Source organism: Oryzias latipes, chromosome 18 (genome assembly GCF_002234675.1).
Source record: "Oryzias latipes chromosome 18, ASM223467v1".
Lineage (NCBI taxonomy): Eukaryota > Metazoa > Chordata > Actinopteri > Beloniformes > Adrianichthyidae > Oryzias > Oryzias latipes.
The window spans coordinates 2,858,922-2,872,701 of record NC_019876.2 but is presented as its reverse complement, the minus strand read 5'-3'; the positions used below and the strand labels follow the sequence as shown (position 1 = coordinate 2,872,701).

At 41.3% G+C, this 13,780-nt stretch overlaps 1 protein-coding gene across 2 annotated transcripts; it reads left to right on the top strand.

The window, feature by feature from the left end:
• The first annotated feature begins 526 nt into the window (after positions 1–526).
• LOC105353768 (protein NLRC3-like) lies at positions 527–11,758 on the top strand. 2 transcript variants are annotated; one of them, XM_011473406.3, is made up of 13 exons: positions 527–637; positions 1,561–1,706; positions 1,796–1,915; positions 3,408–3,527; positions 4,908–5,027; positions 5,656–5,760; positions 6,233–6,346; positions 6,801–6,925; positions 7,204–9,007; positions 9,823–9,867; positions 10,140–10,313; positions 10,634–10,807; positions 10,929–11,758. In XM_011473406.3, exons 2-13 carry the CDS (start codon positions 1,588–1,590, stop codon positions 10,936–10,938), a joined length of 3,030 nt encoding a protein of 1,009 aa, XP_011471708.3. In that variant the 5' UTR covers positions 527–637; positions 1,561–1,587; the 3' UTR covers positions 10,939–11,758. The 2 variants fall into 2 exon arrangements, with proteins under 2 accessions (XP_011471708.3, XP_023821844.1); XM_023966076.1 differs by lacking the exon at positions 4,908–5,027.
• The last annotated feature ends 2,022 nt before the right edge of the window (positions 11,759–13,780 follow it).

Genomic DNA, 13,780 nt, shown 5'->3' with positions numbered 1-13,780 from the left:
AAAGCTGCACTGAATTATGGGAAGCTGGGTTTCTTTTTTGGAAAGGACCTTCAGAGCTTCCAGTTGAAGCACACGTTTGAAGACTTTCCCCCAAAATCCTGTCACCAACCATTCCCTCTCTAGTCCTCTACTGTCTGTGGTGACATCACCCATGTAAACATTATACTGAAGCAGTCTGAATTTGCAATGACTGACCAGTTTTAGAGTTTTTCTTTCATGGTTCTAGTAAATAAAAATCAAAGTGTTCAGAAATCCCTCACTGAACTGGTTCTGTTCTTTCCCAGCAGGTTTTCAGCAGGTTTGATCAAATTTTTCTTTTCCCTGACTTTTCAAAAGGTAAAAATGAGAAACAACCTGCATTCATTACTGCAGTTTGTTTGTTTTTGGACTGTTTTTCAGCCGTACTCATGACTATTTCTGTTTAGTCAAACGATGACATTTATAGTTCCTGGAATGGAACAGGTCAGACTGGTTCAGATGTATTTTAGTCTCTTTAGGTATGAGGATGTCATCAGACGGACTGAGACTCTAACCACTGCAGAGGAACAAAAAGCTGCTGCTGCTTCTTCTTCCAGAAGTTTCTTCAATCCATGAATCCTGAAAGCGTGTGACGGTGGAGCAGCAGTGAGTGGAACAGGTGAGAATCTGCAGGTGTCCTCAGCATCTCTGTGTAGTTTGACTGACAGAAATGTTTCTCTGCTGTGTGGAAATGTGTGAGAGCGAGCAGGAAGACTCCAACGTCTTCTCCTCACAGCTGTGACATCAACCTGATTACAACTTAGACTTCATCTCTGATTCATCAAACCAAGACGCCAAACAGCAGCTGTGAGGGAGAACTGTCCCAGAGGAGGAAGATTTCTGCTCCGTGAGCGTGCACGGCAGTGTGGGTGTGCATGTGAGCATGCACACATTTTGCACTAATGTAACTCCATGAGCGCACCGCTGTGATGCTGTCACCCTACCTGTGGAGGCGTGGCCACAGACTGACAGCTCTGCTCTGATTGGACGGTTGTGGTTCATCCTGTTCCGCTGCTAACAATAGAAACACGTGTTTCTTATTAAAGCAGGAAATTCTGTATTTTTGAGTTTGATTGCAGATTAAGATTACGGTTTACCAGAAAGAAAACAAAAACAACAACAAAATTGAACAAAAAGTGTTTTCCTTGAATGTAAAGAGGAGCTGCTGATGGTAAAATATCACAGGAAGAAGATCAGATCTTCTTTATTCTCTGCTGTGTGTTTTATGTGTATGGGGGTGTAGTGGTCAGAGCCAGAAGGTCCTGGTTCAAATCCCAGCTGGGACCTTACTGTGTGGAGTTTGTGTGAGTTTTCCCATCCACTGTGTCTCTGTCACTACGACAGTGACTCGGGGTAAAGCCGCCTTTGTCCTACACTAGTTGGGATAGGCTCCAGCAACCCAGAACCCTAAACAGGAATAATGCGGTTCAGAAAATTGATGGAGGATTTTTTGCAACCTTCTGGAATCTGAGTGAGGGCTTGTTGTACCACAAATTCTTGGTGTGATTCTGTTTTCGTGATTGTTGTGTTCTGGACTCACAGGCAAGGTTGCCGGTTCATCTGCCAGTGATGAAGATGAGCCACTCAGAGGGAGTAGAACCTGCAGGTTCCAGCTGCATCTTCATGACGTCGATAGTCAGAGACAGACTGGAACCCTTCAAGACAGAACTCGATCTGCCAAACCCAAAGTAAACATTTTATTTGTATAAGAACAGAAAACACAGCTGACAAAAAAGAAAGATCTCATTAATTGATTGTGATGTGTTTGTGTTTGCAGAGGTCAGACGCTCATTCCCAGAGGCCAGTCATCAATATCCAGCTGTGTGTCCATGAAGAGTGACCTGTCCAAAGTTGACAATCCGGACTTCAGTGCAGAAACTAAACCTTTAAGCACAAAGTAAGAATGTTTCTGCTGTAAACTGAGCTGATCAGGGCGGATCATGTGTGAAACAGAGAGAACTTTTCTTACTTTTTGTGGGGAGCAGCAAACCATGATCAGCATGTTTCTTTTCTAAGCCTCAGTCATGTGCGCCCATACAGAGGGTCGACTGTGCAGGTGCCACAAACCTGCAGCACCTGAACAGGTCAAACGCACAAATGCTGTGGGTTTGTGTGTTGTCTGAGCCTGTGGAAGGTCATGGGGGGGGTCCATCTTCAGGGAAGTGCAGGTGTGTCTTGGAGCTCCCTTGAGAAGCGTATATTGAAAGTATCATGATGTATTTGTAAGGCCATGTAGGCACTCTAGACGCTAGTAAAGCCTTAAAACCTCACAGCTGGCCAGATGTGGGCTGTGTACAGGTGAAAAACTGTCGAACTTGGACGGGACACGGAAGGACCGCATACTTATCATGTTAGCAGCACTTACAGGCTCCCTGCAGAGTACCCAGGATTTTAGGGCAGGTTAACATAATGACAGATCCCTAAAAACATGCCTGGTCTCACCCTTACTTACCTGTACATGTTGAACAAGTGACTTGTCACCTGCAGCATTCCTGTAGAATTAATATGCGTGAACATTTTCTCTCTACAGGCTCACTGAACAGTCTACGACTTTGATATTTTGTACAGACCTTTTGCATAACCAGTACAGGTTCAACCATTTTCCCCCATAGACAGCCCACATCTACCCACAAAGGGAGTTGGGGCTAAGGCTTTCCTGGTTAATGTTCTGAACTTACAGCATATTTTTTTTTGAGTTGGCCTTCAGTTTCTCACACCTGTCACCTTTTCTCAACAATGAAAGCCTTGTCTTAAAGCACCAGGAAGTCCCCTGGGATTCTCTGAGTGAACAAAGACTCATTATAAGAAAGAAAAACTGGAATGCCTGAAATTCTGTGAACCAAAGGCAACGACAATATTTTGACAACTAGAAAAATAAACCTTTTTGAGTTATTGGCACTTTCCCCAGACTTTATTTGCTTTATATCGGTTGAAAAGGTAAGCCTTAGGGATCAGATTAAGCGCTTAAATGCTAAAAGTGTCTCTCTTAATGTAAGCAGATGGGGAGCTGCATTCTTCACCACCTATGATGTAGATGAACCCTCGCTGATAGATGCAACAAACCAATCTGACGTCCAATAGAGACGAGCAGCTTGGGATTTTGTTAAAACACTTCTATGCTCCATTTTAACTGTCAAACATAAGAAATAATTTATGGAGTTAATTCAGTCTCAATAATCAGAAATGTGAATCGGAGCGTGTGTATTTGTGAAATAGGTTGTGTATATTTCTGATTATTGAGACTGAATTAACTCCATAATAATTATCCAGATAATCAAAATATTTAAGCAGCAGGCTTAGTTTTTTATGTACCCTATAAAACAACCACAGATGTAAAAAAATTTTTTTAGGGAAAAGCTCTTAAACCGTTGATGTGTTTGTGTTTGCAGAGGTCAGACGCTCATTCCCAGAGGCCAGTCATCAATATCCAGCTGTGTGTCCATGAAGAGTGACCTGTCCAAAGTTGACAATCCGGACTTCAGCGCAGAAACTAAACCGTTAAGCACAAAGTAAGAATGTTTCTGCTGTAAACTGAACTGATCAGGGCGGATCATGTGTGAAACAGAGAGAACTTTTCTTACTTTTTGCGGGGAGCAGCAAAACATGATCAGCATGTTTGTTTTCTAAGCCTCAGTCATGTGCGCCCATGCAGAGGGTCGACCTGTGCAGGTGCCACAAACCTGCAGCACCTGAACAGGTCAAACGCACAAATGCTGTGGGTTTGTGTGTTGTCTGAGCCTGTGGAAGGTCATGGGGGGGGTCCATCTTCAGGGGAGTGCAGGTGTGTCTTGGAGCTCCCTTGAGAAGAATATATTGAAAATATCATTATGTCTTTGTGAGGCCATGTAAGCACTCTAGACGCTAGTAAAGCCTTAAACCTCACAGCTGCCCTTATAGCCACATATGGGCTGTCTACAGGTGAAAAACTGTCGAACTTGGACGGGACACGGAAGGACTGCGTACTTATCATGTTAGCAGCACTTACAGGCTCCCTGCAGAGTCCCCAGGATTTTATGGGAGGTCAACATAATGCGAGATCCACAAAAACATGCCTGGTCTCACCCTTACTTACCTGTACATGTTGAACAAGTGACTTGTCACCTGCAGCATCCCTGTAGAAATAATGTGCATGAGCATTTTCTCTCTACAGGCTCACTGAACAGTCTATGACTTTGATATTTTGTACAGACCTTTTGCATAACCAGTACAGGTTCGACCATTTTCCCCCATAGGCAGCCCGCATCTACACGTAAGACCAGTTGGGGCTAAGGCTTTCCTGGTTAATGTTCTGAACTTACAGCATATTTTTTTTTGAGTTGGCCTTCAGTTTCTCACACCTGTCACCTTTTCTCAACAATGAAAGCCTTGTCTTAAAGCACCAGGAAGTCCCCTGGGATTCTCTGAGTGAACAAAGACTCATTATAAGAAAGAAAAACTGGAATGCCTGAAATTCTGTGAACCAAAGGCAACAACAATATTTTGACAACTAGAAAAATAAACCTTTTTGAGTTATTGGCACTTTCCCCAGACTTTATTTGCTTTGTATCGGTTGAAAAGGTAAGCCTTAGGGATCAGATTAAGCGCTTAAATGCTAAAAGTGTCTCTCTTAATGTAAGCAGATGGGGAGCTGCATTCTTCACCACCTATGATGTAGATGAACCCTCGCTGATAGATGCAACAAACCAATCTGACGTCCAATAGAGACGAGCAGCTTGGGATTTTGTTAAAACACTTCTATGCTCCATTTTAACTGTCAAACATAAGAAATAATTATCCAGATAATCAACATATTTAAGCTTAGTTTTTATGTGCACTGTAAAACAACCACAGATGTAAAAAAATGTTTTTGGGGAAAAGCTCTGAAACCGTTGATGTGTTTGTGTTTGCAGAGGTCAGACGCTCATTCCCAGAGGCCAGTCTTCAACATCCACCTGTGTGTCCACGAGGAGTGACCTGTCCAAAGTTGACAATCCGGACTTCAGCGCAGAAACTAAACCGTTAAGCACAAAGTAAGAATGTTTCTGCTGTAAACTGAGATGCAGTTTTTTTCTGCTTTCAGGTTTATGAGGGTTGTAGGACTTTGATCAGCTTTTTTTTTTGGGATTTCTGGAAACTCTGTGGATCCCATGTTTCTAGTAGTCTTGTTTTACTCTCAATGATTTTTATGTTTCAGTTTTCCTTAAAATCCACATACAAATCATTTGGTGATGTGACTGTTCAGTGGGTATCTGGAAGATGTGTTGCTAGTTTTTTTGCTGATCACCATCCTGACAAACGTTGACATCAATAAACTCTGTGCTCTCCAAAAATAGACGTGTAGACGTGAAGAACTGGCCTGACAGCTTCTGGATTCTACCAGTAACTCTGCAGAACTGATGACTTGATATTCAACTGCCAGTAAAAAAAAACAACAAGCTTCCTTGTGACAATTTTCATTCAAAAACATATTATAAGCACAAAAAAATTGTAGGAAAATTAACAAATAAAGTTCCTATGAACATTAAATCTATCTAGAGGGGAAACATTAACTGTAACAACATCGACAAAATTTTTTTTCCAAAGAATGAGTTTTTTAAAAATCTGCTTTGGTAGGTTTAAAATGTTGTTTTCTTCAAAGCTGTGATTCTTTCTTTTCAGAAGTCAGCAGCTAACTCAGCCAGTCCAGCCCGTTTCCATGAGGAGTAACTTGTCGAAAGTGGACAATCCAGACTTCAGTGCTGAAACTGGATCTTTGGACACAAAGTAAGAGAAACTTTTCTGCTGTGAACTGATCTGCATGTGATTCTCTCAGCAGCGTAACGAATGTGTGAGAAACTGAGAACGTCTTGGCCTGTGTTGTCTGGAGGCGGAGTCTGCACTGACTAGAGAATCTCCGGTACCAACAGGTCGAGCTGGTGTCAGCAACAGAAAAAATCATTCTTTAATAACACAAGGAAATCAGCACTTTGTTAAATGGAAGAAAGCTTACACTATGAAAAAGAAGAAACTGTAATATTTGAAAATCAGACCATCAAACACTTCAACAACAACATATTAAACACAAGAAAGGCCACAGAAAGCTCAAAGCTACCAACTGCTGAATGTTTTTGTTCACCAACTTCACCCCTAATGAGTCATGTGGTCCATAGCTTTGTGACCAAATGTTTTTAACTGTTTGTTCATCTACAAATTCTTCCGGTGCTCCAATGTGGAAATGACCTGTTGGTGTTTGCAGAGGTCAGCAGCCCACTCCCAGACGCCAGTCTTCATCATGTGAGTCCATGAAGAGTGACCTGTCCAAAGTTGACAACCCAGACTTCAGCGCTGAGGCCAGAACCACAGACACCAAGTAAGGTCAAACCTACAGCTTAACCTGTAATCTGTGCCGGAATCTTTTGAACCCCAAAGTACTGCTTGTTTGGTTGGAATAACGTCCACATTTGGATTTAGAACTTATAATCTACTTACAAACTTGTTCACGATACTGTTCCCTGAGCCAGGAATGATACGGTTGTGCTGAAGGCGCCACATTTTATAGAGAAAAGAGGACAACAGTTGTGCCACAAAGGGGTCTATTCAGTGTAAAACCTAAGATGAAAATCAACTAAACTTGCTGTTCCATTACACCAGCTCAGTGGCTTTGTAGTAGAGTATCCGCCCTGAGAGTGGTGAACAACAAACTGAGACATTCCAAGGATGCAAAATTAGGACTCAACGACATGCACAGGAGGTTGAGAAGTACCAACTAGATAGAATCTGGCTCAGTTCCACACTGAAACTTAATCTCTCGACTGGTTCTGCAGGCACTGCATCACCTCGTACTGGGACCAGTCTGATCCATCAGGACTGTGCTCATGTCCACAGTGTGCAGATAGGTCCAGAAGCAGAGCTGGAACACAGACCATCAGTAAGAACAGAACAGTTCAAGGTAAAACTGAACACTTCTTTCAAGCAATATTTATTAATTATGTCTAATTATCCTAAGTTTGATTAGTTACTGTATGAATGTATAACTGATGTTTATATTGCTTTTGTGTATAACTTCTATTTGATTGCTTGAAATAAACCATTTCAAATCAAAAATCAAAAATCAAAAACACCTGTCTGATGATGGACCCATTTCTGACAACTGGACTTCTTCCCGCGTTGACTCTAACAGACAAAGAGATGTTGTTCTGTTTTCATTGTTTTCTTGTCTTTCAACAGATGTTGGTCTGCAGGAGCCTTTAGTTGAACATCAGGTCAGTGTAAAGAGAAGATATGAAAATGCAACTGAAGGAACTGGTGACACAGGAAGAGACACTCACCTCAATAGCATCTACACTGAGCTCTACATCACAGAGGGACTGAGAGAAGAAGTTAATACCCACCATGAGGTGAAGCAGCTGGAGAGAGTCTCCAAGATCCTTCATGATGTTCCAATCAGGTGTCAGGACATCTTCAAAGCCCTAACTGACCAACATGGATCCATCAGAGTGGTTCTGACCAGCGGAGTTGCTGGAGTTGGAAAAACCTTCTCAGTGCAGAAGTTCACTCTGGACTGGGCCGAGGGCTTGGAGAACCAAGATATCAGTGCTGTGGTTCCTCTGTCATTCAGGGAGATGAACTTGATCAGAGATGAGCAGCACAGTCTTCTCACTCTGATCCAACGTTTCCATCCAACCTTCCAGAAGATCCCAGCAGAGCAGCTGTCTGTCTGTAAACTTCTCTTCATCTTTGATGGTCTGGATGAAAGCAGACTTTCTCTGGACTTCAACAACAGTCAGGTGGTGTCTGATGTCACTCAGAAGTCATCAATCAATGTTCTTCTGACAAACCTCATCCAGGGACGTCTGCTTCCCTCAGCTCTGGTCTGGATCACTTCCAGACCTGCAGCAGCCAATCAGATCCCTCCTTCATGTGTCTCCAGGGTAACAGAAGTACGAGGCTTCACTGATACCAGGAAGGAGGAGTACTTCAGGAGGAGATTCACTGATGAAGATCTGTCCAGCAGAATCATCTCCCACATCAAGGCCTCCAAGAGTCTCTTCATCATGTGTGAAATCCCTGTTTTCTGCTGGATCACTGCTGTGGTTCTAGAAAACATGTTGACCACAGAGAAAAGAAAAGAGCTTCCCACCACTATGACTGACATGTACTCCCACTTCCTGATGGTCCAGACAAAGAGGAAGAAGAACAAATACCAGCAGGAACATGAGGAGAATCCACAGGAGCTGACAGAGGCTGACATGGAAGTTCTTCTGAAGCTGGGGAGGCTGGCATTTGAACATCTGGAGAAAGGAAACATCATGTTCTACCAAGAAGACCTGCAGCAGTGTGGTCTGGATGTCACAGAGGCTTCTTTGTACTCTGGAGTTTGTACTGAGATCTTCAGAAGAGAGTGTGAGATCTTCCAGAAACCAGTCTACAGCTTTGTTCATCTGAGTGTTCAGGAGTTTCTGGCTGCAGTTTACATGATCCACTGTTACAACAACAAGAAGACAGAGGTGGTGGAGAACTTCCTGGACAGTCAGATGAGAAACTCATTTCCACAAGAAAATTATTTAACCATTGATGAGTTTTTGAGCAGAATGTTGAGGAAATCCCTGGAGAATCAAACAGGCTGTCTGGATCTATTTGTTCGCTTCATTCATGGCCTCTCTGTGGAGTCCAACAACAAACTCTTAGGAGGTCTTTTGGGTCTGAAAGAGATAAATGCAGGAGCCATCCAGACAGTCATTAATAACCTCAAAGAAATGAAAACATGTCACCTACATCCTGACAGAGGCATCAACATCTTTCATTGTCTGATGGAGATGAAGGACCCCTCAGTTAATCAAGAGATCCAGGAGTTCCTGAAGTCTGACAAAACGTCACAAACCAGACTCCCAGATATCCACTGCTTTGCTTTTGCCCACATGCTGCAGATGTCAGACCAGGTTCTGGATGAAATGGACCTAAACAAATACAACACATCACATCATGGTTACCGGAGGCTGATTCCTGCTGTGAGAAACTGTAGAAAGTTCCGGTAAGATAGGTGGTCCTTCAACCATCTGCTATACACATTATAATTGGTTTCATTGGTTTCCTTCTTTTTTACCCTTGGATTTTCCATGGTCTTTGGACTACTGTAACTCTTCAGTCATTCATGCAAGTAATGTAATGTCAGCAGATTCTGAAGCTGAAAAAAGCAGCCTTGGACTGTTATGCAACACTTCACTAAGTAGAAACGTAAAGTGTTTACATTGTAAAGTTTTGCATATCAGCTCACAGTAACTTTTCTCCACATCAGAATTCAATGGAATTATGTTTATTGTGTAAACAGTTGAAGAGTTATGGTAGTTAAACATTGCTACATAAGTTTCTACACACGTTTCTACAGCTGTTTTGGGACTCTACGGACAAAACGCACAGCCATGATTAGAGTTAAACCGATTAAACTTTGACCAATCAGGGACTCTGGTTTGCAAAGGAAGTATGGATGGAATCCTTTTTAATCTACAGAAGTACCAACTGTTTGATAATTGATAACATAGGAGAAATTAACTGTTGCAGTTTGGGCCCAGATGGAATTCTATGATACCAGGACCTTCATATATCATAATGTAGCTGTGAAATAAAACGCCTGGAGCAACTGTGAAATAAAACGCCTGGAGCAACTTTCACCAAATTTTACACCAAACCTCTTTCAACTGTAGGCGGCTGACTACTCGTATCGGGTAGCAACAGTCCCCCATGAACACCATGGGCTAAATGCGATCGTAAAAATGTGCATTTAATGCACTCTTGAACGTGTGTCCCATGCCTGATGTGAACGTGCCATACTCTTGTCTCTTTTTTCAGACTCAGGTCAAGGTCACTGATGGATAAATTAAAAGGATGCAACAAGTAAGACACTAAATTTAAACGATATCTTATTATTGGCTGCTGTTACTAAAGGAGAAAAAACGGGTTGGTTTCTGAATGATGTTAGCGACTGTGAAAAGAACATCAATAAGTCATTTAAATTAAATCAGACTATATGGAATCTTTATTAAATTATGTTGCTTTCCTTCTAAATGAGAAGAAAAGTCTGCTGGACTGAATTAGAATAATATATTGACTGTTGACAACAACAACAACAAAAACTGACTAATTTATATCTACATTTGTCATCACAGGCATTTTAATATTGAACTCTCAGATATTTACTGGGAAATTCTGGCTTCAGCTCTCAAGTCTAACCCATCCCATCTGATAGAACTGGACTTAAGTGAGAACAACCTGCAGGATTCAGCTGTGAGAACACTGTGTGCTGGACTGGAGAGTCCAAACTGCAGACTAAAGACACTGAGGTTAGTACTCTGCTTCTCATTTTTCTGTTTCTAAATGAACTGAGGCACATTAATGTCAGACCTTTGATCAAAAAAGAAGAGTATTTTGAATTCCTCATTGTTAAAAATGTTTACTTTCTGAAGAATAAACATTTCTATGACAATGATTATGGTCACACAACATTCAATGTCATCCATTTCAGACATTTAGACTATATCTGTAGAAGCTGACATTATGATGCTCTATAAAGACTCATTGAGATTTTGGGCTAGAACACGAGGATTTTATCCAACAATATGGTGTCTGCGTGTTTTTTGTTACTGACTGTTTTTGCATTCAGGTTGAGGGGCTGCAGTTTGTCAAAGACCAGCTGTGACCTTCTGGTCTCAGCGCTGAAGTCCAACCCGTCCCACCTGACAGAACTGGATGTGAGGGAGAACAACCTGCAGGATTCAGACCTTCAGCAGCTCTCAGAACTGGTGAAGAGTCCAAACTACAAACTGGAGACTCTGAGGTCAGTAGAGACTGAATGAAACCAATCAGCAGAGGAAACAGACTTGATGCTGAAACATGTGAAGCTTTCTCAGCTTTGATTGAAAAACAATAAATACATTTCATACTTTCATTTTTTAAAGCTGCCTCTGATGGTGAATCAACTGGCAGCAGTTTGTCTGCAGATCTTCTGACAGGAGCGTGTTACCAGAAGAAGATGAGGAAAGAATTGGAGGAGTCAGAGGAAGAGGAGATGACTCCACTGTTTTGTTCACATTTAAATGTAAAAGTTAAAGGTTTAGGAAGAATCATTTTATTTACAGCTGTGAAATGTTACGAGACCATTAGAGCCCTCTGGAGCTCCATCTAATAAACTTATGTCAAGCTTCACCTCATAACTTCTACAGGAAAATGGAATTCCCTTTAAGATTTTTTTTAGATGTACATTTTTTTTATCTTGTTTTTCTTTTTGTTAGCCTATATTTGTATCCAGTTTAACTGCTTATTTGTAAATAATCCCTAAGGTGAAAAGCTTTTAGATCCGAATCAGTTCAATCTGTATATTTGAATGAGATCATCCATCCGTCTTCTGAACTCGCTAAATGCCTTTTGGAGTCACAGGGTTGCTGGAGCCTATCCCAGCTACTGTTGGACAAAGTCAGGGTTCACCCTGGACAGGCCCTCAGTCAGTTTAATAGTACAAGTGACATCACGTCTTTCAAATTCAAGATTCAAGATTCAAGATAGGTTTATTGTCATTTCACACACAGTATTTGCGGGGAAGTACACGGGTGAGACGAGATGTTGTTTCTCACTAGCAAGACAGTGCAAAAGAGAAAGATCCTAGAATAAAAAAAGATGAATAAGAATGTAAGTGAAATAAATACAGATAAAAAAGATTAATATAAAATAAAATAGAGTACAATAGAATCAGCATTCAGTGAGAAAAGTGACTATGTGCATAGCAGCAGTTCTTGTTTCGGGGGGGGGGGGGGTTAATTACAGTGTGTCCATTTATTGTGTCTTCGGGTTGTGTGGGGGGTTGGGGGGGTAATCCTTGGGTCTTTATTGCAGAGTGGAGTTTGTGAGAGCATGAATGCATGAGGACAGTCCGTTCAGCAGCCTCACAGCCTGCGGGAAGAAGCTTTTTAGCATCCTGCTGGATCTATGGATCTGCAGCTCCTGAACCTCCTCCCAAAATTCTAATCAGTCTGTCCGTTTAAACAGAAATCTACAGGCTGATCCAATGATTTACTCTGAAGTTGAAGTCGTTGTTTTTTTTTTAACCCTTGTGCTATCCTAGGCACTTTAACATTGGGAGTTGGGTCATCTAGACCCACTAGACAGTGCTCTGAACCTTTTTTCTTAAATGATTTGTGATCTTCACTGGTGTCCATGGATTACATGAAATCTTTCCACCTTTATCCACCTTTGTCATGGTAGGGAGAACACGTCAATGGAAGGGTGGGGTCATAGGATAGCACAAGGGTTAATTTAAGGGTAGCAAATTGGAGGCGTCAAAGGATGATGCATCTTTATGTTTTCTTGCCCCAAGTCACAGCTGCACCTGGATCAGTTACGTCAAGCCTGTTAGAATGTGCTAGAACAGTAATGTTGAGACACTAACAGGATTGCACATTTCTGTGTTAAGCAAAGGTTTGAACTGAGAAACTTAAGTTTGCATTTAATGCTGATACTCCCATGTTTTTCTTATAAATTACAGGTTTTTGGCTACAATCATGATAACTCTCTGCTGTAGAAATAAAAACTGTCTAAAACTGTCAGCCTGGTCTTTTAGAACTGCAGTGTTCCCTCAATATCTTGTGATTTATCTTTCACTGTCTTGTTGTTTTGGTAGTTTTTTCAATACAGCTTGTTGTGTTCTGCATTCTGATTGGAAGACAAGGTTGATCAATCTCTGTGTCGTGTCTCCTTCATGAAAAGTGTTCAGCTTTCCAAATTTTGATCAGATGTTTTCATTCAATAATTCTGGGAATATTTTTCTATAAGAGATGAGGCTCCAATGGGCTTCAAACCGGTGATTGTATAGTAAACATGAATCATAAAGAAAATGAAGTCATAGAATTCAATTGGTAATTGATCAACTAAACTAAACTGGACATCTCTGCCCTTAAACCCTCCTTCTCGGTGAGGAAAAACTCTTAAAAAAAAGAATTCTTGAAAAAACCTCAGGGGTGTCCACATAAAGAACGGATCCTCCCCCAGGACGGAGAGGCGATTTACCAGAACTGGCTTATCTAACTCTACAAATACATTGTAACCCTTGTTCTATCCTAGGCACTTTAACATTGGGAGTTGGGTCATCTAGACCCACTAGACAGTGCTCTGAACTTTTTTTCTTCAATGATTTGTGATCTTCACTGGTGTCCATGGATTACATGAAATCTTTCCACCTTTATCCACCTTTGTCATGGTAGGGAGAACACGTCAATGGAAAAGGGGGGGGGGGGTGTCAAGATAGCACAAGGGTTAAAATAGTCCAGCAGATGAGCTTCATCCAGACAGAGTTGGAACCACGGCCAAGTACAGAAGCACGAATGAGCCAACTGGAGTGGTTCCAGATTTCCCAGGTAGTGGGAAAGAATGCATGAATCACATACCATCAAACATCGCCTCACAGTGGACAGAAGAAGAACTGCAGTAACTGCAGTGGGGTTTTATAAAAGATGAAACTTGTAAAAGATTATTTACAAAACATTACAAGCAAATAAAATCGTTTTTAAATTATCTGTTTAATTTTCAAAATCGTCTAAGATGTCTACATATATAACATACAGTTTTATTTTGCAGCCCTAACTGATAAAACAAAACTGAAGTTACATATAAGAAAGCACATTTAGCTGTTTTAATGTTGATTAGACTAAGAAAATTCAGCTGCAATGATAGAAGTTAAAGTTAAACCACTGTGAAGAAACCTGGAAAAAAACAGATGATTACATCACACACATAAATACAGTATAAATATATGAAGTAA